At 40.3% G+C, this 27,243-nt stretch overlaps 2 protein-coding genes across 6 annotated transcripts in view; one reads left to right on the forward strand and one right to left on the reverse strand.

The window, feature by feature from the left end:
- QTRT2 (queuine tRNA-ribosyltransferase accessory subunit 2) overlaps positions 1-27,243 on the reverse strand; it is a 43,408-nt gene that overhangs the window by 3,613 nt on the left and 12,552 nt on the right. Inside the window, exons 1-7 of one of the 2 annotated variants that reach the window (XM_070749940.1) lie at positions 16,480-16,558; positions 13,736-13,949; positions 12,195-12,250; positions 10,642-10,718; positions 10,176-10,385; positions 6,751-6,950; positions 809-960 (exon numbers count right to left, since the gene is read on the reverse strand). In XM_070749940.1, the coding sequence (XP_070606041.1) occupies positions 809-960; positions 6,751-6,950; positions 10,176-10,385; positions 10,642-10,718; positions 12,195-12,250; positions 13,736-13,949; positions 16,480-16,483 (913 nt within the window). In that variant the 5' untranslated portion in view covers positions 16,484-16,558. Of the gene's footprint in view, positions 1-808; positions 961-6,750; positions 6,951-10,175; positions 10,386-10,641; positions 10,719-12,194; positions 12,251-13,735; positions 13,950-16,479; positions 16,559-27,243 lie in introns of those variants that run through there. The other variant, XM_070749941.1, reaches the window with a different exon arrangement.
- Positions 16,632-27,243, forward strand: part of CCDC191 (coiled-coil domain containing 191) — a 33,233-nt gene continuing 22,621 nt past the window's right edge. The window contains exons 1-5 of one of the 4 annotated variants that reach the window (XM_070749938.1): positions 16,632-16,904; positions 19,016-19,054; positions 19,829-19,970; positions 22,382-22,528; positions 25,598-25,776. In XM_070749938.1, coding sequence (XP_070606039.1) covers positions 16,830-16,904; positions 19,016-19,054; positions 19,829-19,970; positions 22,382-22,528; positions 25,598-25,776 — 582 coding nt within the window. In that variant the 5' untranslated portion in view covers positions 16,632-16,829. The remainder of the gene's footprint in view (positions 16,905-19,015; positions 19,055-19,828; positions 19,971-22,381; positions 22,529-25,597; positions 25,777-27,243) is intronic. The other 3 variants (XM_070749935.1, XM_070749939.1, XM_070749937.1) reach the window with 3 other exon arrangements.

Consider the following 27,243-nt stretch of genomic DNA (forward strand, 5'->3'; position numbering starts at 1 on the left):
TTTCATTACTAAAATAAATGAACTTTTCAACGATACTTTGATTTTTCAAGCTTCACCTGTACAGTCCTTGACTTTCATTTATCAACCTATGTATTTCAGGTTTGGAGGCCAAAGAACAAAACAACAAATTTTCACATATGACTCCGATTAACAAATAACATTTGTTGGTTGGTTGGTTTAGAAAAAGCATCAGAGCACAAAGTCAAAAAGAAAAAGTCCTTAAAAAGTATCTTGGTTTCTTCAACCATATGGGGTTGAAATGAATTTGCTAATTGCTGATGCTAATCATCAGCAAATCCTTGTTTTAATATATGAATGGGGGATAGAGGTTACATTATTCATAAACAGATATCAAATAGGAAGTCACTGGAGTGATTTACAATTTTACATCATTTCCAAAATCTCTTTACCAAAATTATGGAAGTTAGATCACATGTATCTACTTATATCATTTATGCAATTAAATCATTACAGTAACTGTGTAAACCATTATAGAACTTTAGTTCCCTGAATGTAAAATCTGCTGTTCTGAGATCTGCTAAAGGGAGGTTTTACTATAAATAACAGCGGTTCTAACTATAATCTTAAGCCTCAATTGGAAGTAGCAATTTACTGTATAACAAGTAAGGTTTTGTTTACAGTGCAATAGGACAAAAAGGAGAAGGTGATTAACAACACAATTAGAACATTCTCAGAAGTATCATAAACAGAATAAACATACAGATTATAATCATAAGAATTTTAAAAGTCACATTACCAATATTTTATTCAAATATCCCCATACACACAAGATTATCAAGGCCAATACCTGCTGATTCAGGATTCTCTTGGTAATCATAACTGAAGGACAAAGCACAATATCGTTCTGTCACCTGGTAAGGAAAACAACTGTCAAAAATATCTATTCCTCTTTTAATGCACTCCAGAACTTCATCTGGTTTACCCATTCCATGGATTAGTCTGCAATAGACCAAAACAAAAAGCCATTTAAAAATACTTTTGATACATATTTCTGCAATTCCTTTTGTTCTCCTTCTATTCATACACTCCTTTCCCAATTTACCAGAATTGGTAAATTTTGGTGTTGTACTTACAAGTTCTGAGTTATAGTTATAGTAATTATGTCTAATAAGGAAGCCAGGTAGATATTTATAACTAGTCGCAAACAACCAATGAAGTTTCTGAATAATAGGTGAGACATGACTTATAAAGCCGGAGAGAAGTGGAAGGATTTACATCCTCTCTAAATACCTTGGGTTTCACACACTGTGATTTATCAGAATTCCAAAATTGCTCCAAAATTCAGAAGTAGATGAGAAAAATCTCAAAGGCTAACTTCCTACCCTACATTATGAGGTAATTTATGTGACAGTTACTCCTTTATTTATTTATTGGATTTGTATGCCGCCCCTCTCCGGAGACTCGAGGCGGCTAACAGCAACAATAAAGCAGTGTACAATAGTAGCCTGATGTTAGAAACAATTAAAAACCCATTAATAAAAAACCAAACAAACATACATACATACCATGCATAGAATTGTAAAGGCCTAGGGGGAAGAGGGTCTCAATTCTCCCATGCCTGACAGCAGAGGTGGGTTTTAAGCAGCTTACGAAAGGCAAGGAGGGTGGGGGCAATTCTAATCTTTGGGGGGAGTTGGTTCCAGAGGGCCGGGGCCGCCACAGAGAAGGTTCTTCCCCTGGGTCCCGCCAAGCGACACTCTTTAGTTGACGGGACCCGGAGAAGATCCCCTCTGTGGGACCTAACTGGTCGCTGGGATTCGTGCAGCAGAAGGCGGTCACTGAGATAATCTGGTCCGGTGCCATGAAGGGCTTTATAGGTCATAACCAACACTTTGAATTGTGATCGGAAACTGATCGGCAACCAATGCAGACTGCGGAGTGTTGGTGTAACATGGGCATATTTGGGAAAGCCCATGATTGCTCTCACAACTGCATTCTGCACGATCTGAAGTTTCCGAACATTTTTCAAAGATAGCCCCATGTAGAGAGCGTTACAGTAGTCGAGTTTCAAGGTGATGAGGGCATGAGTGAATGTGAGAAGTGACTCCCGGTCCAAGTAGAGTCGCAACTGGTGCACAAGGTGAACCTGGGCAAATGCCGCCCTCGCCACAGCTGAAAGATGTGTTGTATATATTGTGTATACAGCATTCTCTCAACATGGAAGACTCCAGAGGTGTTGTACTTCTTCCAAATCCGGCTAGACTGGATGGAAATTCTGGGAATCACCTGAAGGGTACTTAATTGAGGAGTGAGGGGAGAAACTGCTATAAGGATCTGCAAGTTACCAATCATATCTTGAGTATTGCGAGCACCTGAATTAGTAGATGAATCCACTAGATTTAATCCAAACTTTCTCTACAATGTGAGAGGGAAAATACCATAATTATTTTCTGTTTCTAAGTCCTTCAATGAACATTACATTTGACCAATGACAGTAACTATTTTATTGGTACACTGTAAAAATGATTTATTTATTTATTTGATTTGTCTATGCTGCCCAATACCAATGGGACTCAATGAATGAAATTGTGACAACCAAGAGACTGCATTTTTTATGTCTTTTAAAAAAAAATTTAAAAAGAAAATATAATCTTTATTGGAGATAAATAGGGGGAGGGATGCATAAACATGCTAGGATTTATGCCGCCTTCTGCCGCATAAATCCCAGAGGCCAATCAGGTCCCAGAGTTGGCTTTCTCCAGGTCCTGTTGACTAGACCAGTGTTTCCCAACCTTGGCAACTTGAAGATATTTGGACTTCAACTCCCAGAATTCCCCAGTCAGCAAATGCTGGCTGGGAGTTCTGGGAGTTGAAGTCCAGATACCTTCAAATTGCCAAGGTTGGGAAACACTGGACTAGACAATGTCGTCTGGCCGGGCCTAGGGGGAGAGCTTTCTCTGTGGCGGCCCCTGCCCTCTGGAATCAGCTCCCTCCAGAGATTCAAACTTCCCCCACCCTCCTCGCCTTCCACAAGAGCCTTAAGACCTATCTATGTCACCAGGCATGGGGCAACTAGTACATGCCCCCCCCCCTGACTATTAAAAGTTATGTGTGGTTAGGATTATGTAATATCAATTGTTTTTTAAGATAATGGGTTTTAGTCATAGTTTTAATTATTAGACTTGTACCTATATTGTTTACTGTTGTTGTAAGCCGCCCCGAGTCTACAAGTCTAATAAATTTTTATTATTATTAAATTATAATTATTATTATGTCTATTGCTGATTCACGATATATGTTCCCTTAATAGTGAAAGAAAACGGAACACTCTCAGAGCCTAAAATTCTGAAGGATACATATTTATGTGTGTCACATGGCCCTAAAAATTCCAGTGGCAGATTCCAGTATCCCCAGATTCTTGGTGGCGGGGTTACTTTTCCAAAATAAATGGAGATAAAATTCAACCATTCTTTCAAAGGATGTTTTCATGATATTATTGCACTGCTGGAATCCTCTATACCATTCCGGAAAGATGGAAAACTGCATTAGGCTCCTGGCATTATTACACCACCACAGAACTACCGGTATGTCTAATACAGTAGAACCCCGACTTACGAGACTAATTGGTTCCGGAAGGAGGCTCGTAAGTCGGAACGCTCGTATGACGAAACATTGTTTCCCATAGGAAACAATGTAAAGTCAATTAATCCGCGCAACAACAAAAAAACCCGCTGCCGCCGAACGCGGAAGTTAGCGTTCGGCTTCAGGAGACAGCTGCGAAGCGGCGCGCGTGTTTTAAAACGTGGCAGCCGGCCTGGGGGGCTCGGGGGCTTCCCCCCGAGCCCCCCAGGCCGGCTGTGACGTTTTAAAACACGTGCGCCGCTTCGCAGCTGTCTCCTGAAGCCGAACGCGGAAGTTAGCGTTCGGCTTCAGGAGATAGCTCCTTGGCGCTCGTATCCCGAATGTGAGCTCGGGAGGCGAACAAAAATGTCGCTCCCCTCCCAGCTCTTATCTCGAGTAGCTCGTAAGTAGAGCTGCTCGTATGTCGAGGTTCCACTGTAATATACAGAGCTTCTCAAAACTGAGCATAAAATATACTGCAAATTAATTTCATCTAATGGCTAGTGTACTAGATTTGAAGCAAGGAAACTTTTAAATTCTATTCTTGCTTTGGCATGGAAACTAACCAAGGGACTTTTTACCAGTCATTCTCTCGTAGCCCTAAAACAAGCCAATGGCAAACCACTTTTGATATGTTGACTAGACTTAGACATAATCATCATTCCGAGGCAAGTTTGTTTGAAGGCAAACAAAAATAACAACAACAAAAACCTATGCACAAGTGTGTACTTGTGTACATAATACATTCACTTTTTAGAATTATCTTGATATAATGGAAAAACAAACCAAAGAAAAAGGACAAATCACAGCACTAGTACGTTGCAATGTTTTACCAACAGTATAGGCAAAAGCCTCCTTGTATTTACCAAGCTTCCTCTACTATTATTAACAATGCCAGATTCTAAATTCATTTGGAAGGTCTGAGAAGACCTGAAAGGTAAAGAATAGCAATTTTGCTCTCCATAGGAGTAATGTGCTGACAACAGTATAAAGTACTTTTTAAGCTTTCTGAATAAGATAATTACATTCTGTTAACAAAACAATTACACAATTTATGAACATTTTTAGTTCTTTAAAAGCAACTTTTCTAATAGCAATCTAAGATACTTATTAAAAATAAAATGATGCCTCTAAACTTTGACAGACACACTGTTGTCCCCTATTATTTGTACAATAGTTACCTTTATCTCAATCTGAAAGAACGAAGATGATAATCATTGTAAAAATGAATTTATCATGGGGAAGGCAACATGGGTTATTATTCATTATAAATTATTTTTGAAAGACTTTTGATGAGAGTAAAAGAGAATTCAGTCTTCTTAAGGAACTTTGGCAATAAGATTAGAAGATGAACTAGACAACTCTTTGGAATTATGATGATTTCCTTTCAAAATAAATCAATTCTTGTTCTTTCTATGCTAAGGCACAAACACACATGCACTTTAAAATGAGAAAACATAATTTTCCCATGTTGTATACTCCACGTATAGTGGGGTGGATGGATCCCATTTTTCGGTTGAGTCTTCGTATGTACAATGTTTTGAGTGATCAGATGTTACCTTGTTTATTTTAATTGTTTTGTTTTGTTTTTTCTTTTATTTATTTGATATTGTATACTATGAATAGTAGAAACCTGGGTCACAAATGCTTCTGACCACAACCAAATCAGATTCCGACAAAAAATCCACACACACACAAATTTTCTGCAGCCAATTTCCCCTTCCACGCCAGTTTTTTTGGTAAGTGCCAAATTTCCAAAATTAGGTTCTGGTCATGACCAAATTGGGTTGAGAACAAAGTTATGGAACAAATTATGGTCGCGATCAGAGGTGTAGAATCATTTTGGAATCAGGCAGTGCGTGAATCAAATCAAATAAAAAAATATTCAGAGCTTCAGTTGGCAACATTCTTTACTAAACATGGTTGTTTGCAGATGGCTTCATAAAATAAAGTTCTGCAATTCACAGAATGTGTTTTTGATTGAGGCTGCATTGTCAATTTGAGATACTAGTACAATAGTTGAAAAAAAACTAGCAACATTTAATATTTTTTTCAAAATGATAATTTATGGTGCTAAATAAATTAACAAAAATAATGTATGTTATAATTAACTATAATTTCATTTGAAATAACTTCAGACTTAATGGGATAACAAATTCCAAACTTTTCCTCTTGATTTTGCATGTAATTGAGTGAATGACACAACGTAAGTTTTAAAATATCCCCAAATTGCTTTTAAAAATGGCTATTTTATTACTTCCTTGCATAATTGTCACTCATGCCCTCATCACCTTGAAACTCGACTACTGTAATACTCTCTACATGGGGCTACCTTTGAAAAATGTTCGGAAACTTCAGATCGTGCAGAATGCAGCTGCGAGAGCAATCACGGGCTTTCCCAAATATGCCCATGTTACACCAACACTCCGCAGTCTGCATTGGTTGCTGATCAGTTTCCGGTCACAATTCAAAGTGTTGGTTATGACCTATAAAGCCCTTCATGGCACCGGACCAGATTATCTCAGGGACCGCCTTCTGCTACACGAATCCCAGCGACCAGTTAGGTCCCACAGAGTGGATCTTCTCCGGGTCCCATCAACTAAAGAATGTTGCTTGGCGGGACCCAGGGGAAGAGCCTTCTCTGTGGCAGCCCTGGCCCTCTGGAACCAACTCCCCCCAAAGATTAGAATTGCCCCCACCCTCCTTGCCTTTCGTAAGCCGCTTAAAACCCACCTCTGCCGTCAGGCATGGGGGAATTGAGACCCTCTTCCCTCTAGGCCTTTACAATTGTATGCATGGTATGCATGTTTGGTTTTTTTATATTAATGAGTTTTTAATTGTTTCTAACATCAGACTACTATTGTACACTGCTTTATTGTTGATGTTAGCCGCCCCGCGTCTCCGGAGAGGGGCGGTATACAAATCAAATCAAATCAAATAAATAAATAAATAAATGTGGGTGCTCTTAGCAATAAAACAAAGGGACAGGGCAGCTCATGCAGTAAACATCAGCTGAGAATTTTTGAGCTTGTCCGTATTACAAGTCTACTTTTGTAATACCGCCTAACACAGTGTCTCATCATATATTCAAAACTGCTTTGTGTTTGTAAAAATCCATCCAAGTGCTTCATTAGATATTCTTTAATAAAAATCCCATTTAGCTCTGACCTTGGTTTATCTTCTGGCAGCTCAGCTGTAACTGAGGTTAAGAGCTTCAATTTAGTCTCTTTAGTCATGGTATTTCCTTGAAAGGCATCCAAAAGAAATCCAGCCACCGGTCTCTTGGCAGTCTCCCTGGCTGATCGTAGTCTTTCTTCCAACACATCTCCACCTTCGATAACTCCAATCATCGAACTCTGTTGCAATTCCTGGTATAAAAGAAAGGCAAATATATGTAAAATATAAATATATCCTTTGGTTCAACAAATGTTGGACAAAATCGGAATGGAAAGTAGTCGGCTTTCCTACGGATTGTTGCACTTGTGATATTAAACAATAGCTATAGAATAAGCAAAGAACATAAACTTAGAATAAGCTCGCACTTATTTTTTCCCCCATTCCCATATTATGATCTTAGGCAATACCGTACTTTAAAAACATGTATGATTCATAGTCCTACTATTGATGGGTCTAGTTAAGAATATTTTAACTATTTGTTTTTAAAAAAATTCTAGCAGATTGAATTTTTTTCCATCAGTGTCATGTAGATCTGGATTGCCACTTCTTTATTTATTTCTTTATTATTTATTTTTAAATCAAATTTGTATGCCGCCCCTCTCCGCAGACTCGGGGCGGCTAACAACAATAACAAAACAATATAAACAAATCTAATATTTAAGTTAATTTAAAAAGAAACCCCAATTTAAGAAACCAATTATACATACAGACATACCACGCATAAATTTTTTATAAGCCTAGTGGGAAGGGAATATCTCTGACGACAGAGGTGGGTTTTAAGGAGCTTACGAAAGGCAAGGAGGGTGGGGGCAACTCTAATATCTGGGGGGAGTTGGTTCCAGAGGCCGGGGCTGCCACAGAGAAGGCTCTTCCCCTGGGTCCCGCCAAACGGCATGGTTTAGTCGACAGGATAAAAGATCATTGGGCATTATTTTTGCTACTTGAAGTTTAAAGGTCAAATGATTAATACAAGAGCTATTTTTGTTTTGGAAAGAAAACAGAATATATGTTACCAATTCCTCAATTTGATACATTCAACTTATTTTTTCATTATAATAGGTCTTTCTCTTAACACAAAAATATAGACTTCATATGAATTTTTTTTGAATTACTATTTTAAATATTTATTCCAAGCTTCAAGGGCTTTATAAAGGCAAGAATCAAACATTTTAAATAAAATGATATTCAGAGATTCTGACACAAACTGGAATGGTTCCATTTAAGAGTGCTGTGGTATTTTTCCAAAGGTGTTTGTAGAAGAGTGCACAGCCCTAAAATACAGTAATACCTCATGATACGAACTTAATTGGTGCAAGGAGGAGGTTCGTAAGACGAAACATTGTTTCCCATAGGAAACAATGTAAAGTCAATTAATCCGTGCAACCAACCCCCCCCCCCGCAAAAAAACGGCTTTCGGCGACTGCTGGGAAACCGCGCGGCTGTTTTAAAAGGTGACAGCCGGCCTGGGGGGCTTCCCAGCACCCCCCCGAACCCGGGTTCGGGGTTCGGGGGGGTACTGGGAAGCCCCCCAGGCCGGCTGTGACCTTTTAAAAGAGCCGCGCCGCTTCCCATCTGTCTCCTGAAGCCGAACGGCAAAGCCGAACTTCCGCGTTCGGCTTCAGGAGACAGCTGCGAAGCGGCGCGGGTGTTTTAAAAGGTCGCAGCCGGCCTGGGGGGCTTCCCAGCACCCCCCCGAACCCCGAAGTTTGGCAAAAGTTCGGGGTTCGGGGGGGTGCTGGCAAGCCCCCCAGGCCGGCTGTGACCTTTTAAAAGAGCCGCGCCGCTTCCCAGCTGTCTCCTGAAGCCGAACGCTAAAGCCGAACTTCCGCGTTCGGCTTCGGGAGACAGCTGCGAAGCGGCGCGGGTGTTTTAAAAGGTCGCAGCCGGCCTGGGGGGCTTCCCAGCAACCTCCCGAACCAAACCCGGGGTTCAGCAAAATTTTGCCTCTTCTTACGAGCTTTGTTCAAGTTACGAACCGGCGTTCGGGAGGCTTCTGGGAAGCCCCGCCGCCCGTCTGTTACCTTTTAAAACAGCCGCGCGGCTTCCCAGCAGTCTCTGAACGCCGGTTCGTAACTCGAAAAAAGTTTGTAAGAAGAGGCAAAATTTTTCTGAACCCCGGGTTCGTATCACGAGTTGTTCGTAAGACGAGGGGTTCGTATCTTGAGGTACCACTGTAATTGGATTTATCAATATAAAATTCAATTAATAATACAAAGGTATTATTAGGTAAACAAAGAAAACAGAAATAAAGAAAAAAATGTGTACTTATTGTTCTATTAATTACATAACGGGTGTATGGGGTTCTCAGGAAGAGGTAGCACCTCTGATGTAAGAGCATGTCGTGTCCTTTTATAGCAGCTCATTTAGGGCAGCTTTTAGGGCAGCCCATTCCCCTTTGGTCCCTACTTGTCACTCAGCTCTCACCTGTGTCTCCTAGTAGCTGTAGCATGCGCAACGACCACACCCTGGGCAACAGCTTTGACAGGCTGGCCAAAGCAGGCTGAGAGTAGCCGATGGGTCATTGACCTTCGGAGAAGATAGGGACTTGTCTATCCCGAGCATATGAAGACAGATTCCGGTGGACTGAGCAGATGAAACCTATTAGAATAGGTCAACGGTCATGAAGGCAGTCTCTGCAAGTGATGTGGTACGCTAAGAGCACGGCAAGGCATGAAAGATGCCCTGGTCAACCACTAGGAGAAGGGAAACTCTGACTGCAAACCTCCACTACCTTGCAGCTATATCCATTATTGGAAAAGGGTTCAGGAGTAAACCTTGCGGCAAAATCCGGAGCCAGAGTCCCGGAAGCAGTTCGTGACTGTGTACAGATAACTCCTGAGATGTAGCTGGAATCCATCATATTGGCCTTTGCCATTCCATTGGAATATTTCAGAGACGTGGAAAGGGGGGATTTGCTACTTGGGTAACAGTCTATCCTCCATACTAAACTCCCCAGGCTTCATGCTCTGGGGAATCCAGATCATGATACCATGGTCTTTCCAAACTGAAGGATGCCAATGCAATGGAAAATTACATAAATATAGGAGTTGACAGAAACAATTTAGGAATTATGCAAGCTGTGTTTATCCAAATACAGTGGTACCTCGACATACGAGTTTAATTCGTTCCAGACCCGAGCTCGTATGTCGATCAACTCGCATCTTGAACGAATGCCTTTAGACTTTGTTTTTCGCGCCGAGATAACTGGAAGCAAGGAATTCTTGCGCCACCTAGTGGAAGCTCGGCTCATATCCCGAATTTGAGCTCGGGTGTCGAACAGAAATTTTGCTCGCGTCTCGGCTCGTAGCTTGGAATACTCACATGTGGAGCTGTTCGTATCTAGAGGTACTACTGTATCTAAAAATTAGGAAGTAATTGCAATATGTATATACACCTCTAAAAGATTCAATACTTACTGGAGAATTTTCTTGAATCTGTAAACATTCATCCAAAAAGCACAATGATCGATCTACAGATTTCCTGGCTTTCTTTCTGGATATGTCTTCTGAAATAGTGTCTCCATCTGATAAACACTGGAACCAATCTGGCTGGATAGCCTTTTGAATGTCCATGAACTTTGATGCTGTGAGTTCTTTCCTTCCTCTATTGTTCCATATAGATACAGTCTGTCGGAAGGAAGGAAGGAAGGAAGGAAGGAAGGAAGGAAGGAAGGAAGGAAGGAAAAAGGAAAAAAAGAGAGATGGATAGACTTTATCCACTATGAATTAATTAAATATTAATTAAATTATTCTACTTTTTTCCTTCTAGCTATACAGGAATCTTCAGTTTCTGCCACTATTATTATCTTTCCTTAAAAAATAATGGGTATTGGAGTGAATAGCTAAGACTAAAAAGTCATGAAAATACTCAAGTTTACTATACCTTCATGCTGTTGTAGCCATGAGGGGAGCAAACAGCAGGGTCTTGAAGGGAACAATATAATATTGATTCTGGCATACCTAAGTCCAAAAAAATGTTATCTTTAATATAGAGACAATGAATTTTTCTATCATAATGCTATATTTCTTAAATAAACTATTAATAGCCTCCAAAAATTATTTCTAGTTACTTTTCAGGATAATGTAAGACAAAGATCTACACTGTTAGTTTCTGGTAACAAAAACTCAGAAGGAATCTGATAGCAACTTATCTATTTTTTAAAAAAAATATAGCATATTTTTCAGGAATTAAAGCTCACTTCATCAGATGCACAGAATGGTTGGTTAGTCTGTTGTATAACTGGTATAGGATTTAAGGAATTAAAATTTAATAATAAAAATGGAGAGAAGTCTAGGTTTGACACATCATATAGATTACAATTAAAAAACGTAATTCCAAATAAATCCTAAGTCATTTAATCAATATCCTTTGCAACAAGCAAAAATCAATCACCAATGTCTCTATCCTATAACTTCATATGGATCATGTCTTTATCTACCAAATCCTTATTTAAATTCAAAAGCATACCTTCTGGATAATAACTGATCAGAAATTAGTAAATTAAGGTTGCCAAAAGCATGCCTTACTGGGATCACCCATAAAGAGAATTAATACTATCTCCAGGGATTCAGCTCCCTAAACTGTCAAAGGAGAGTATCACATTTATTGATTTCACTTAGACAAAAAAACATAAGCTTCTTTTCAAAGGCCAAATAGCAGCATTGCAAGAAAACATCAAAATTTCTTATTGATTCCCTTAGTTAGTTAAAATGCAAGAAATGTAATATTGCCAATAAAGGAGAATATACATAGCTTAAGAGTGGAACTGTGGAGTTCTTGATGCTCTTTGAACAATCAAGCTGGGACAGCATCAAGAATTCTACATTTGTTATTGTTCTCATCATGGGGGCTAGAGGATAATTCCTGCTCACAGATTTTTATTTTTATTTTTGCTTTCTCCGTTCTTCCCTCCTTCAATCCCTAATAAGGAGGCAGATAAGTGGCTGCTGCTAATTCAGGAATGGAGAGAAGAATTATGTAAGTGGCCTGGAAATTATCACAGAATTGATGAAAATCAGGATCACACAGCAGCCTGGCAGCATTGAACCAGTCACAATGTCCCCAAATACATCTCTTTGGGAGTATTGGATCCTGGCATTCTGTAAATTAGCTCATTTGAGGTGCTTTGTTGACCAATATTTGCCCTATGATGCACCTCTTTGCCTAGTTAAAGGTTAAAGTCGTAAGAGTTTTAGTGGCATCCAAACAATTTTAGATGCAATAACACATGCTTCAACATGTTTCATTTATTTATTTATTGGACTTATATGCCACCCCTCTCCGTGGACTCGGGGCGGCTCACAACATTTCAATTAAAAATACAGTATATAAAACACATCTAAATCCAATTAACACAATTACTTTAAAATATTTTAAAAAGCTAAACATTTAAAAACAAACATTCAAATGATGAAAAGCCACCCCTATGCTTTTACCTATGAATTTTGCAATTCCTTCTTTATATTCCTGCAAGACCTCTCGAAGATCTGCTCTGCATCCCAACAGAAAAATATGTTAGACAGGTATATAATTCATGCATTAATGCACAATATGTAAATAATGTAGTTTGAAAAACATCTTAATGTATGAATTCATTCTAGTCCTAGATGATATCTGTTTTAACCATTGACCCAAGTGATTCTAGCCACAAAGAGAGCCCCCTATAATTTGTTATATAGTTTCTCACTATCCAACAAATATCTTGTATCTAATATGGTTGAGGAATCATAAAGCAAAGTACTTCTCAAAGTGCAAAACAGCTTCCTCTTAACTTAATAATGTTGATATATGTGACCAGCAAACTCAAAGATTATGCAATGTTAGCATATATTTATTTTATTTTATTTACTTGGATTTCTAGGCTGCCCTTCTCCAAGGGACTAGTGGCGGCTTACATAATAAAATAGATACAAAATACAGAGTTTAAAAAACCCAGGTACAAACCTAAGACTAAAATTTAAAACCATTCAACCTAAATTCATTCCAACCACAATCATACTGTCAACCAGAACAGAGTATCAACGCTCAACGGTCCCAGGCCTGCCAGCAAAGGTGCGTTTTTAAAACTTTTCAAAAAGCCAGGAAAGTGGGGGCAGCGCAAATCTCGGGGGGGAAGTTAGTTCCAAAGGACTAGAGCCGCCACAGAGAAGGCCCTTCCACTAGGCCCCGCCAGGTAACATTGCTTGGCTGGCAGGACCTGTAGAAGGCCAACTCTGTGGGATCTGACCGGTTGTTAGGATTCAAGAGGCAGGAGACAGTCCTGTAACTAATCTGGTAAGTAAAATCACCATTGAAATCTCAGGCTGCAATCCTAGAGCAAAGAAGAATTTTGAGAAGGATTTGCCCAAATAGGACAGCAGTATTTGAATGTAATTCTATGACGAATGTGTTAAGGAGTGTGCAGAACCCTTGAGTTATCAAGGACATGCACAGAAGAAAATGTGGGATTCCAGCAGATATGAGTAATTATTCAGTCATCTAAGACAGATACATTAAAGTGTATAAAATAGTGTTTACTTTTAGAAATAGCAGTCAAATTAAAGTCATACACATTCAAATCAGTCAATATTTCTGAATACAATAATAATATTACAAGCTTGCCTTTGTCTTACATATCACATACATTACAGCTTACAAACCCATCAAAGTAACACAGAGCTTACTACATCAGTCACAGTAAATCAACAGAAAAGAGAGAGCAGAGAGAGAAAATCATGCTTCTGGCTCCCTCTTATGGCAATTTGCAACACTACCTCTTAAAGTTATAGTAGTTCAATATAAACAAACATTCATTGTCAGCTTGTTAATATACTGCCAACCCAACTGTCTTGTACACAGTACTAACATTATGCCAAAATTATGCCTATATACGTATACATACATATATACATAAAACAAACACATATTTTTTTTTAAATCAGATCAAAGTCTGCATTTGCCTCTGCATTTTACCTACAAAGGCTGAAATTGCACTCACAGTGTTGTAAGTGAAATCTGGGCAACCACAGGAACACCTTGAATATTGTGCAGTGTATCATGGGTAAGGTGTGGTGCTGTTCCCATTTTGGTATAAAGCAGACATCCTGGAATTTCCATCGACTGAACGCTTTTCTTGCCAAGATTTATCAGTGTCCCAAGGCGACAGCCATCAACTATTTTGCAGAGATTTACTTTCATCTTCATCAACACACCTGAAACAACAGCATATGATCAATAAGCAGAACCCTAAGTCATCTTGAATCAGTTTTCTCTAAATGTATGGTCATGATGTATTATTTATCTTACACTGATATTCCATGACATTTTGTATCACGGAGGGCATTACTATTTTCTCTGCATTCAAATAAAAGCAATGAATTACTATTCACAAGTTTTGTTTTCAGCTCTAATAAGCACCAAGGTGAATAAGCTATGAAGTAGAGTCCAACATATGTAGAAGACATCAAGTTACTTTAATTTATACACCAAAACAAGCCACTTATATGGATTAGAAAACAATAAGTATTTATAACACTGGTACTTGACTGGAATAACACTCTGTGGTATGGCTACTAAATCTGGGTTTGGTACAAAAGCACTAAAGCAATGGCAGGGGGTATATTTTTTTGTTTCTTTATATTAACATCTTGTGGTCCTCCGGATTTTTGCAACCCAAATTTGGAAAGCCTCGTAATGCTGCATGTTTTAAGTCCATTACATAAAAAATGTTTTTAATTAAATTTAAAGGCTTGATACTTTTCTATGTTATCAGTGGTATTTCAAATTACAATAGTAAAATATACAGTTGAAACTTTTAAAAAGAGTTTTTTGCTTGTAATGTACCTAAAACCCAATTCAATTCCCTCCAAATGTGCTTTTTTTTCAAAAGGCAACTGGACTTTGTTCAAAACTGAATAAACTTATTGGATTAAAAGTGAAACGTTTCCAAGAAAACAAAAAAACACGTAAGTTCAGTGAAAAAGCACCTTTTGGGCAACCATGACTTGGATGACTAAGAATCTCCACATGCGAGATAACGATGTCTCCAGAATGAACATGGTGAGGGATATAGGAGCCATCATTACGATGCAACTGGAGGCATAGGGAGTTCTTTTAGGGGGTGATGGAGGTATCTAATCCTATGGACAGATTAGATTTGGGGGGGGGGGGGAGAGTAGGAGATGAAATAGCAAGCCCCAGAATTCCATGATCTGGTATCTGCTTTTGGCCTACAAGCAGATGTCTTCAAACTTGGCAACTTTAAGACTTGTGGACTTCAACTCCCTGAAATCCTCAGACAGCTTTGCTGACTGAGGAATTCTGGGAATTGAAGTCCATAAGTCTTAAAGTTGCCATGATTGGAGATCCCTGAATTAGTGGGAATGTGAACTAAGAAAAATCTGCAAGACTTAGAAGCCAAAACTTTGGTTTCTGAATGTCTCAATTTGATGGGCATTGTTACCGCAAAGGTAGAAATTGCTTTGGCTTAATGATGTGGAAGAGATAAGGGAGAAGATAACCTAAAAGAAATTCCATTGGCCAGCTATAATTCCAATCATGTTGAAACTATCATCCATTGCATGTCAAGGGTTTATATGTGATAACTAGCACATTGAATTACACCCAGAAATGGTAAACAACGCAACTCATGAAGTACAAATGATACATAGGTTGATCGTAGTAAGGTATCGTGGTGTGCATCACTGCATTTTGGACCAGCTGTAGCTTCTAGATAGTTTCAAGAGCAGGCCCCTTGTAGAATCAAGTCCAGTGATGATGTGAACTAGAGTATAAGTGATAACCTGAAATGCCTCCTGTTCTAGAAGTAAGAACAATTGGTGCACCCATTGGATCAGTTGGACTTTCTTAGTTACAGTGCCACAGGCTTCTAAGCAAGGACAGTGAATCCAGAAGGATCCCCAGTTTGAATGGGGAAGTAGCACCCCACCCAAGGCCAATGATTACTCCCCAGATCTCAATTTCCAAGGGAGTCCAAATAATCACAGCTACTTGGCACTGGCAAAACTGAGTTCCCTGAGCTTATTCATCCCATGTAGACTCAAACAGAAATATTTGAGAGAGTTCAGAAATATTTCACAAGAAGAGTCCTACACTCCTCCTCTTGCAACGCTGCGATTAGACAATTTACAACTATGTCGTCTCCGATCTGATCTAAATGTAGTCCATAAAATCATATACCCAAATGTCCTTCCTGTTAGTGACTACTTCACCTTCAACCGCAGCAATAGACGAGCACATAATAGATTCAAACTAAATGTAAACCGCTCCAAACTAGACTGCAGAGAATACGACTTCAGCAATCAATGCCTGGAATGCATTACCTGCCTCTGTGGTTTCTTCCCCTAACTCCAAAATCTTCAACCTTAGATTGTCTACAGTTGACCTCTCCCCGTTTCTAAGAGGTCTGTAAGAAGCGCACCGGTGTGCCTACCGTCCCTGTCCTACCGTCTTCTCCTATCGTTACTTTTATGTTATGCTTATACAAACTATACCATACATGTTTGTATAGTATAGTTTGTATAACATGTACTACTACATGAAGTACATACATGTATACTACTACCCTATACATGTTTGACAAATAAATTAAATAAATAAATGAAATAAACAACATCCAGGCAATATGTCCAGGACATTGACATTCTAGATAGCTCAAGGTTGAGATTAAGTTTAAGGACTCCTGGTCTACAGTGTAAATAGCAAACGCGCGATTACACTTACGCATCAATCCCCACAAGCGGTAACACGCCGTTTCCGTTACGAATTTTTGCTTTTTTTCTCCGTAAGGCCGGTTCTTTAATGGAGAATGCGTACGTCATAAAAAGTCGACAGCTCGGGTTCGATAGAAAGGCGGGAGAGAAAGCGCCCATTTCACTGGCGGAAACGTTGCCATGACAAAGCGTAGGGACGCTGCTCTCCGCTGGAGCGGACGGCTGGGGCGCTTTGCTTTCGAATGCGGCTAGTCGGTCCTGCTTGAAGGAAAGGAGTTCGCCTCCCACCCGAACTGCGCGGGGAACAAAGCACAGTGCGAGGCGGAGAGGAGGAAATCGAGATTGGGCTCCCCCCCCCCAATGGCGGCCGTGCGACCCCGTCCTGAGCTTTATCGTTGGCGACGTTTCAATCAGCCAGCATCGCGGCAAAAGAAGGTAAAAAGAAAAAAGACTGTGACCTTGACCCGGTCGGCTACTTATTCCTAAAGTCGCTTTCCAAACAGTCTTCTTCCGCCTATACCAGGGGTAGGCAAAGTTGGCTCTTCTACGACATATGGACTTCAACTCCCAAAATTCCTGAGTTAGCATGATTGACTCAGGAATTCTGGGAGCTGAAGTCCACAAGTCATAGAAGAACCAACTTTGCCTACCCCTTGTATAGATGGTCACATTTTTGGATAATGTTAAAGCGTGCCTTTATTTCATGTAACTGAGCCAGCAAGAAAAAGTGCATGTGCGCGTAGTCCTCGACTTACGACCACAACGGAGCCCCAAAATTCTGTGAAGGGAAACGTGTTGAGTGAGTTTTGCCCCATTTATACGACATTTGGTGTCACGATTGTTAAGTGAATCACTGTTGTTGGTAAGTTAGTAACCTATTTGGTTAAGTGAATCCATTTGCTTGTTGGGAGATCACACAAAAAAAGGAATCGCATGGCCTTGGGGCACAGCAACCGTCATAAATATATAAAATAGTTGGCAATTTTGATCAAATGATCATTTTATTTATTTATTTATTTTGTCCAATACATAATACACATTGAAGAGAAAGATATGTAATAATATAAGTAAAGAAAAGAACAGAAGAAAATATATAAAAGTATAGGTGAACATATTTGAAAGGAAGAAAAGATAAATGAGATAAGGAGAGACAATTGGACAGGGGACGGAAGGCATACTGGTGCACTTATGCACGCCCCTTACTGACCTCTAAGGAACCTGGAGAGGTCAATCGTGGATAGTCTAAGGGAAAAATGTTGGGGGTTAGGGGTTGACACTACTGAGTCAGGTAATGAGTTCCACGCTTCGACAACTCGGTTGCTGAAGTCATATTTTTTACAGTCAAGTTTGGAGCGGTTAATATTAAGTTTGAATCTATTGCGTGCTCTTGTGTTGTTGCAATTGAAGCTGAAATAGTCATTGGTCAACGTTTGTACATATGGTCTTATTGTGGGTTTTAAATTGTTTCTCTTTTTAGATGTTTTAATATTAATGCTGTATGTTTTATTCTCTTTGGTAGTGAGCGGCTGAATCCTTAGGGAATTGGGCAGCATACAAATTCATACAACAAGATGAATGAATGAATGAAACAGTCCTGTAACACTGTTTTTCAGCGCCATTGTAACTTTGAACAGTCACTAAACAAGCTTGTAAATCGAGGACTACCTGTACTCAGAGCATACAGAACTCGTTGCCACAGGATATAGTGAGGGCCTACTGAAATTGGACCAATTCATGGAAACTCAAGAGTACCAACAGATGTCTATCAGGATAGATGTGATGAGAAGTAGCAGTTGTGGAGGGAGGGGGGCAGCAGATTTCTAATCCCGCAGGGGCTTCCTTAGTCATTTGGTTCTTGCTATGCAAAACTGGACTCTTTTTCTTATTCAAAGGGCACTGTCACACTGTGATAAAACTCAGTGCCTTATTACAGAAAAGATAACATATACCTCAAGTCTAGCCCAATTAATGTGAATGCATTGATGTGGTTTTCTTGGAGCAACACAGAAGCAGTTTTATGAGTTTTCTGTGCAGGCAGCAGCTGAGTTGCTTTTTTTGACTTCTCAGCCAAATTGTACAGCCCTAAGATGTCTCGGTGGCTTCCATCTAAAAATAATTAGATCTCACCTTATCTAACTTTTTGAGATCAAAGCCAGCTTTGCACTGCCATGTAAGTGGGCCTTCTTACAGAAGTTATGAAAAACCACTAGAGCCCTTTGATCAATGAAAGAAAACAGTAGAGGGCATTTTTCTATGCACACCTAAGTATGTATATTTCCATCGGTCATCCAAATACTTATTTATTTGATTGTTTGTTTATTTTTAGATTTTTAGGCTTCCCTTTTCCAAAGACTCAGGGTGGCTTACAACATGTCTACTGAATAACATTATGTAAATATAATAATTACAATATACTGTACTAACTAGTTTCATTAAAGTTTTACAAAATGGAAGCTCTTATATAAAGGCATTCATAGCAATCTCTTAATTTTACTTTAATTTGATCTTTAACTGAAAATTAACATATTTTATTCTTTAATTCCCAGCCACAGTTTGATGCTAACAGTATAGAGTACTGGATAAAGGTAAGGAAAAATAAAGTAATGCTCTGTCTCAAATATCTGGGGAGAAAAACTCTTCTTACTCAGTGGGATGAAATCCCAAGTTAATCCAATGAGACTCATTTTCTGAATACTGTAATTATGAATGATACTGGACTGTTAATTGTGCAGATGTTAAAGTCTATTACAATTATTATTAGAAGAAAATAAACACATGTAAATTTAATTATGTTGAAAAATGTGTATAAATCTATAAATGTATTGATGTGCATAAAGCTATAAATCTATTGATAGAACCATAATGGTTTAGGGTTGGACTAGGACAGCCCAAATTCATGCCCCCTCTTAGTATGGAAATTTTGAGCCAGCGACTCTTTCAACCTAATTTACTTCATAGTGTTGCTGTTATAAGGATAAATTGAAGGAAAATCCCATTATAAACTGCCCTGAATTCTTGGAAGAAGGTGTGTGTGTGTGTGTGTGTCTGTGTGTACACATATATCTGTAGTAGGACAGATCACTTAAAATCTAGCATTTTAGTAGATGTTATCTTAAGTATTAATACACTTCTCAGTTTCAAAAAAAACCCTCTGTGGATAACAATTTTAATATAAAAGAATGCATCAATAAAAGAAATACCCTTCAATACATAAAAGAAACAATCAAAATCAAAAAGATAAAGTCAGCAGAATAAATACCATGTTCTTCCAATCTTATTGCCGATCTAAATATCTTTTCTTGTGTAAGACAAAATAAGCCAATCTTAACCATTTCTATTATTTATTTTTTTAAATTCAGCGGGTGGAACAAGCCTCTGAATTTGCTGTTTCTGAAGCTTTTTCATTAAAAAAAGCACCCTATTCTCGTGGACTTCATGGTCCAGTGCTGGATTTGGAAACAACAGAGCAGCTGTTGGATCATGATGAATCATATGTAGAAGGTATTTCCTAAACATTTTGTTATGTAGTCCAGCTGATTCAGAATAATTATGGGATTTTTTTAGTGTATTGTAGAAAAAGAACAATAGATTACCCATAACTAGAAAAACAGGGATTTCTTCTTCCATCACCGTATTACAATTATGTCATTTTGTGGGAGATGGAGTTGGAACATTCCATTACTTCAAGAGATTGTGATAATACCTGATTTATGTAATTTAACTTTATAGAGAAATTTGATGAAGCATAGCTCAGTTATTCAAAGTGCTGATTACTATCTATGTAACTGAGGATAGCTTTAAATGGAGACTATATTATTTATTCATTCATTCATTCATTCAATTTTTATGCCGCCCTTCTCCTTAGACTCAGGGCGGCTTGCAACATGTTAGCAATAGCACTTAGTATCAGTTAAAATGAAACACAGATATTTAAAAACATCTACCGTATTTTTCGCTCCATAAGACGCAGTTTTTTTCCTCCCAAAGTAGGATGAAAAATCAGCCACGTCTTATGGAGCGAAGATGCAGGCAGGGAGGGGGGGGAGGCGCTGGAGCAGAGGGGGGGGGGCGGCGATATACTCATCTGGAGACCGCCGCCTCTGTCGCCGCCTCTCCTCTTCCCAACCCCGAAGAGAGCCGCGCTTTTCAGCCTCCGGAAGTGCTGGGCCGGGGGACGCCTCCACCCCGCAGGTTTAGGAGGCGGAGCGGCACCGGAGGAGCGTTGGCGGTTCCGAGCCTTTGGGAAGGCTATGGGAATCGCTTCAGGAGGCGGGGAGGTCTCAGCCAGTCGCTCGCAGCCGGCCGCCGCCTGTGCAAAGTTTGGCTGCGAACTCGGCTGGCTAGCTGCTGCCTGGCCCCCTCCCTCCCGGAGGAGGGTCTCCCTTCGCACCACCAGCGGCGCTCCCCCCGCCAGCCAGCCAAGCCCCGCGCCCGCCAGAGCCGGCTCTTCGCTCTCCCCCCGCCGCCCGCCGCGTTTGCAGGAGGTGGGGAGGGTCGCCCGCCGCTGCCCCCCTTCCCTCTCTCCGCCCGCCGCTGTGCCTCCTGCTGAGCCCCCTCGGCCCCGCGCGGCGCCTGTCAGAGGAAGCTGCCCTGTCCCGGCCAGGATCCAGGGGCGAGGTCGTCGGGGTTTGAGGGGCCCTAAACCGCCCACAGCAGAAAAACAGAAAAAATAAGGGAGAAAGAAAGTGAGAGAAAGGAAGAGGAGAGATAGAAAGGGGGAGAGAGAAAGAGGGAGAGATAGAGAAGGAGAGAGAGAAAGAGAGAGATACAAAGAGAGTGAGTGAGAGAAGGAGAGATAAGAGAGAGAAAGAAAGAGGGACAGAGAGAAAGAAAGAGAGGGACAGAGAGAAAGAAAGAGAGGGACAGAGAGAAAGAAAGAGAGGGACAGAGAGAAAGAAAGAGGGACAGAGAGAAAGAAAGAGAGGGACAGAGAGAAAGAAAGAGAGGGACAGAGAGAAAGAAAGAGGGACAGAGAGAAAGAAAGAGAGGGACAGAGAAAGGGAGAGAGAGAAAGAGAAAGAAAGGTAGAGAGAAAGAGGGAGAGATAGAAAGAAAGAGAGAGGGGGGCTTGTTTGTATATTTTCCCAATTCCCCTAGGGCAGTGTTATTGTAATAAATATTTTAGCCTACTTTTTGGCTCAAAATATTTTTTTTTCTATTTTCCTCCTCTAAAAACTAGGTGCGTCTTATCAGCAGGTGCGTCTTATAGAGCGAAAAATACGGTATATAATATGGTCTCCATTTAAAGCTATCCTCAATTACTTTCAGTTAAAATGATACATAGATATTTAAAAGATTCATGATTCCCAATTCCTCTTAGGCTTGTGAGCTTTCAAATATAAGATCAACTATAAATAATACCAAGAATTTTTAACAAACTAGAATAAAAATCTTGGTTAAATCCAGGGGTGAAATGCTCCTTGTTCAAGACATACCTGCTACTTATCGTAGAGTCGATTGCAGTGCAAGGCTTCGCACACCCGCCTGGATGCCACCATTTTGCGCATGCTCAGAGGGTAAAATAATCCAAATGGTGGCATCCTGGTGAGTGGGCGAAGCCTCACACTGCGATTGCTATGGGCTCTACGATGGCCAAACTGGGAGAATTTTACCCCTAGCTAAATCTCCTCGGGACTAATATTGCAGAAGCCAGTTTGATTTGCCTCTGAGTAGAGTTTATGTTTCAGGTGTAAAACTCCCTTTCATATTTTAAACTTTTGCTTCAGTTGATAATTCCGAATCTAGTAATATTTTTATTGCTTTCTTTTTTTTTTTGTAAATTTTTAAATTGATTTTTCATTAAACAAACAACACAGACAACATTTAACATTTAAAGGAGCTACAATTGCTCCGCTAGTCATAGAAGTCTAACTAATACAAAAAAAAAAAGTCTATTGCTTTCATCAATGCAGCTCAAGAGTTACTTAATGACTGGATGGATTCAAAATTGAAATTGGAACTGGCAAGTGATGAAGACAACGATGTTCAAAATTCAGCCCCTACCTCTGTTCCTTTACCAGAGCCTGTTTCTGGCTTTCAGAAATATAAAAACTTTGATGGTGAGATTAATTTTAAATTTATTTTAAGTATTTACATAATAGAAAAAACTGTTCTGGTATTATTATAATAGCAAACACTGGTAAAATTCATACAAAGCAATTAAATTGTAAGTAAAACATTACTGTATCTTATAATCTAAATAGTCAGTAAAGACCATTGTGAGAAAATTGCATTGTTGTGACATAACTAACGCCAAAAAGTATCCTTTTCCAGAAAGACAGGACTGGCATAGAAGAATCTGTTCCTTATAGGTCCATGATCGAAGTGTATAAAATCATGCATGGGATAGAAAAGGTGGATAGAGAAAAATTCTTTTCTCTATCACACAATACTAGGACAAGGGGGCACTCCCTAAAGCTCATAGGTAAGAAAGTGAGGACAAATCAAGGGAAATATTTCTTCACCCAGAGGGTCATTGGTTTATCGAATTCACTTCCAGAAAAGGTTGTGACAGCTGTCAACCTTGATAGCTTCAAGGCAGGATTAGACAGATTCATGGATGCCAAGCATATAGATGGTTATTGAAACGGATATCCAAGTGCTGCCTCTATGTTGGTTGAGGCAGGCAGGATTCCCTTGAGTACCACTTGTTGGGGGTCAAGGGAAAGGGAGTGTCTTGCCTTCTCTTTCTGCTCAAGATCCCCATGGACAATTGGTGGGCCACTATGTGACACCGAATGCTGGATTCGATGGGCTTTGGCCTGATTCAGCATGTCTCTTCTTATGTTCTTATGTTCTTATGATGGTGAACCTATGACAGTGATGGTGAACCTATGGCATGGGTGCCACAGGTGGCACGCAGAGCCATATCTGCTGGCACGCAAGCTGTTGCCCTAGCTCAGCTACAATATGCATGTGTGTGCTGGTCAGCTGATTTTTGGCTCACACAGGCTCTGGGAGGGTGTTTTTGGCTTCCAGAGAGCTTCCTGGGGGATAGGGGAGGGTGAAAGACGAGCCTACTGGTACCACTAGAAGTTGGGAAATAGGCCGTTTCCAGCCTCCAGAGGCCCTCGAGGGGGGGGGTGAGAGAAGCTCTCCTGAGGCATTGAGTTATGGGTGTGAGCACTCACGCATGCACGATAGCACACGCCCACACTCTTTCGGCACCAGAGGAAAAAAAGGTTTGCCATCATTGACCTATGACATGTATACCACAGGTATGGAGCCATATCAGAGGGCTCAGCTTCAGTATCCATGTGCGTGCTAGCCAGCTGATTTTCGGCTTTGGGGAAGGCCGTTTTGCCCTCCGGAGGCTTCAGGAATACTTCCCTGAAGCCCTAGAGTGCAAAAAAACCCCACACAATGGGCAAACTGGAAATTCAGGAAAGTGGACTTCCAGTTTGCCCGTTACGCTATTTTTCACTTTCCAGAGGCTTCAGGGAAGCTTCCTGAAGCCCTGGAGTGTGAAAAACAGCCCAACGGGCAAACCAGAAGTTCAGAAAACAAAGTTTGCCTGTTGTGCTGTTTTTGCATTCTGGGCCTTCAGGAAGCTTCCCCAAAGCCTCCAGAGTACGAAAAACAGCACAATGGGAAAATCGGAAGTCCATTTTTCTGAACTTCCAGTTTGGCCATTTTTTCACTGTCCCAGGCTTCAGTGAGGCCTGTGCGCATGCGCAAGGACAGGGGGGAATTTTGCGCAGGGGCAGTGCGGGGGCGGCATATGCATGGGGGGAAGCAAATTGGTATGGCCATGTGCACGCCTGCTAGCACACGCACACACACCCTTTTGGCACGCGAACCAAAAAAGGTTCGCCATCAGTGTTACAGGCTATCTTACAAAGAGAGATTAAAATAGTTTAAAGAAAATGATGTAGAAAAGTAGAAACATAGAAGACTGATGGCAGAAAAAGACCTCATGGTCCATGTAGTCAGCCCTTATATTATTTCCTGTATTTTATGTTAGGATGGATATATGTTTATCCCAGGCATGTTTAAATTCAGTTACTGTGGATTTACCGACCACATCTGCTGGAAGTTTGTTCCAACCATCTACTACTCTTTCAGTAAAATAATATTTTCTCATCTTGCTTCTGATCTTTCTCCCAACTAACCTCAGATTGTGCCCCGTTGTTCTTGTATTCACTTTCCTATTAAAAACATGAATCTTGAATCTTATTTAACCCTTTAACATATTTAAATGTTTCGAACATGTCCCCCCTTTCCCTTCTGTCCTCCAGACTGTACAGATTGAGCTCATTAAGTCTTTCCTGATAAGTTTTATGCTTAAGTTAAGTTAAGTTAAGACCTTCCACCATTTTTGGATCCGTTCAATTTTATCAATATCTTTTTGTAGGTGAGGTCTCCAGAATTGAACACAGTATTCCAAATGTGGTCTCACCAGTGCTCTATACAGCGGGATCACAATCTCCCTCTTCATGCTTCTAGCTATGCAGCTAAGCATTCTACTTGCTTGCCCTACCACCCATTTGCACTGTTCACCCATTTTGAGACTGTCAGAAATCATTACCCCTAAATCCTTCTCTTCTGAAGTTTTTGCTAACACAGAACTGCCAATACAATACTCAGATTGAGGATTCTTTTTCCCCAAGTGCATTATTTTACATTTGGAAACATTAACAAACTTTAACAAATTTTACTTTGATTTGTACCCAGTTTTTCCACTCCCAGGACAATCAAGGAAAGTAACTATTAAAAAAATAACCAGGCATGTTTTCTAAGGCTTTGTACTATGTATTTTCCACTCTTATTTTAACTTTCTTAAACTGAAGAATCAAGCTACTGGAAAGTGATATTTTGTTACTGAATTTCAGAGTTCAAAATTCAGTGTAATTGGGCTATGTATGGAGAGATTTTAAGGATGGAAATAGGCATATTTCATCTCACAGAGGCTTATGATTTTTACTATGGTTTCACCACTTCTAAATATAAATGCCTTCATAAAGCAAACATTTGTAGCTCACTTTTGGTGTTGTGGGATGCTCTAGGAAGCACAAATAAGACCTTGGGGTTGGAACATATGGAGACTGCAAATTGCAACTCCTAATTTAGGATAGAAAGTTTAAAGATACCATTTTACATTCAATTTCAATATGATTAATATAATCTAGATTTCTATGGTTATTTGGAACAAGAAGTGGAAGACACCACAGTACAAGATTTTTTACAGCATCTATTGCAAAGTGAAATTGTAAACAGTGGTATATTGGAAGGCCTTAAAACTAAAGCCGTCAGAGAGAAAAGGGAACCCAGAGACATACGAATTAACATGGAACTAAGGCATAAAGAGGTAAAAATATAATATTTATGGAAAACCTTCTAAAATTCACTTTATATTTCTTCATAAATTTGTTAAGTCTTTATCCTGCATTCCTGATACGTTTTGCAGTTATTTCCAGGGCCAAGACAGTCTATTGAGCCCTATTACTCAAGTGTTGGAAGACAGATAATCTCTTCTAAGCATTTTGATTCTCTCTAGTTTCTTCCAGATCTAGCCAGGGTGATTGGTCAGAAGAAACAAATGTAATCTTCCAAAAGCCCATTTAGTAATTATGTCCTTTCTCATTCTCTGTCTGTTTACACAGCCCACAGAAAAGGAAAAAAAGCAGGGAGCAAGACACTGTTCCACTGAATGGAAAGGGCATTTACTTCAAAGCATTACAGAGAAATAGACAAAAATGTGAATTGATGATAAACCTTATGTGCAGGGACTTCAGACATGCATCCTTCATATATTGAATAGAGAAGCGAGGGAAAAACCATGAGATGCATACAAAGTTCATTCTGTACTGGGGGCAGATAGAGATAGGAATAACTGTTGAATGGTGCCTTCACATGGATTAGCATATAGCAGTGCTTCTCAAATAGTGGAGGGTGCAGAGGGGGGTGCGTGGACCCCGGGGAATATGCGTGGTCCCTCTCAAATGATTCCCTGGATGGGGAGTGTTTTACCAGTTGCACACTGCTCCGAGCCCAGAAGAGAAGGCGGCGGGGTGGGGCAGCTGCATGGGTTCTTCTCACCGGCGGGCACCGCAATAGTCACGAACCATGTGGCAAACCTGCAGCTGGGCGAAAGCTTTGAATGGCACCCTAAAGCCTCCTTCCACACCATTTGCTGTGAGTGCCCGGCAGAGGCGGTGCTTATGGGCCAGGCCGGTGACCCGAAAACATCGGCTTGATTAAGCTGGCCTGGTACCGTGTCAAAAGAGAGCCTTAACCACGGGGTCTATTTTGAACCTAAACAAATTAATCAGGCACTGAATCCCTGGAATGAAGAAATTAAGGTCTCTACACTAAAAGCCAAGACAGTGGAATGCTTCCAGCCTCTAGAGCTACCCTGTTTCCCCGAAAATAAGACGTACCCCGAAAGTAAGGCATGTCAGAGGTTTTGCAGAATTTACTAATATAAGGCACCCCCTGAAAATAAGGCATAGTCAAGTTTACATACGGTACGGTGGAAAAACATACGGTACCATTCAAAGCTGTTCATAGCAGTACCGTAATAATGTGGCGTCCCCTGCTGGCCTCTTCTATCACTTTGTACCGTCCAGTACAGTAGACACAGTCTGCTTCTGTCTCACCGCCATTACAGTCTCCACTACAGTGCGTAGACTAGTTCCTCTGGTGGCTGGAAGCTGCAATAGTGGGAGTATACTGTTGTACCATATAAGTGCCGTCGTTTGTGTGTGTGGGTGCCATACTGACAGATACCGTACCGTAATCAGTGTACCGTACAGTACACTTTCTTTGGAGGTGT

The sequence above is a fragment of the Erythrolamprus reginae genome, chromosome 4 (genome assembly GCF_031021105.1).
Source record: "Erythrolamprus reginae isolate rEryReg1 chromosome 4, rEryReg1.hap1, whole genome shotgun sequence".
Lineage (NCBI taxonomy): Eukaryota > Metazoa > Chordata > Lepidosauria > Squamata > Dipsadidae > Erythrolamprus > Erythrolamprus reginae.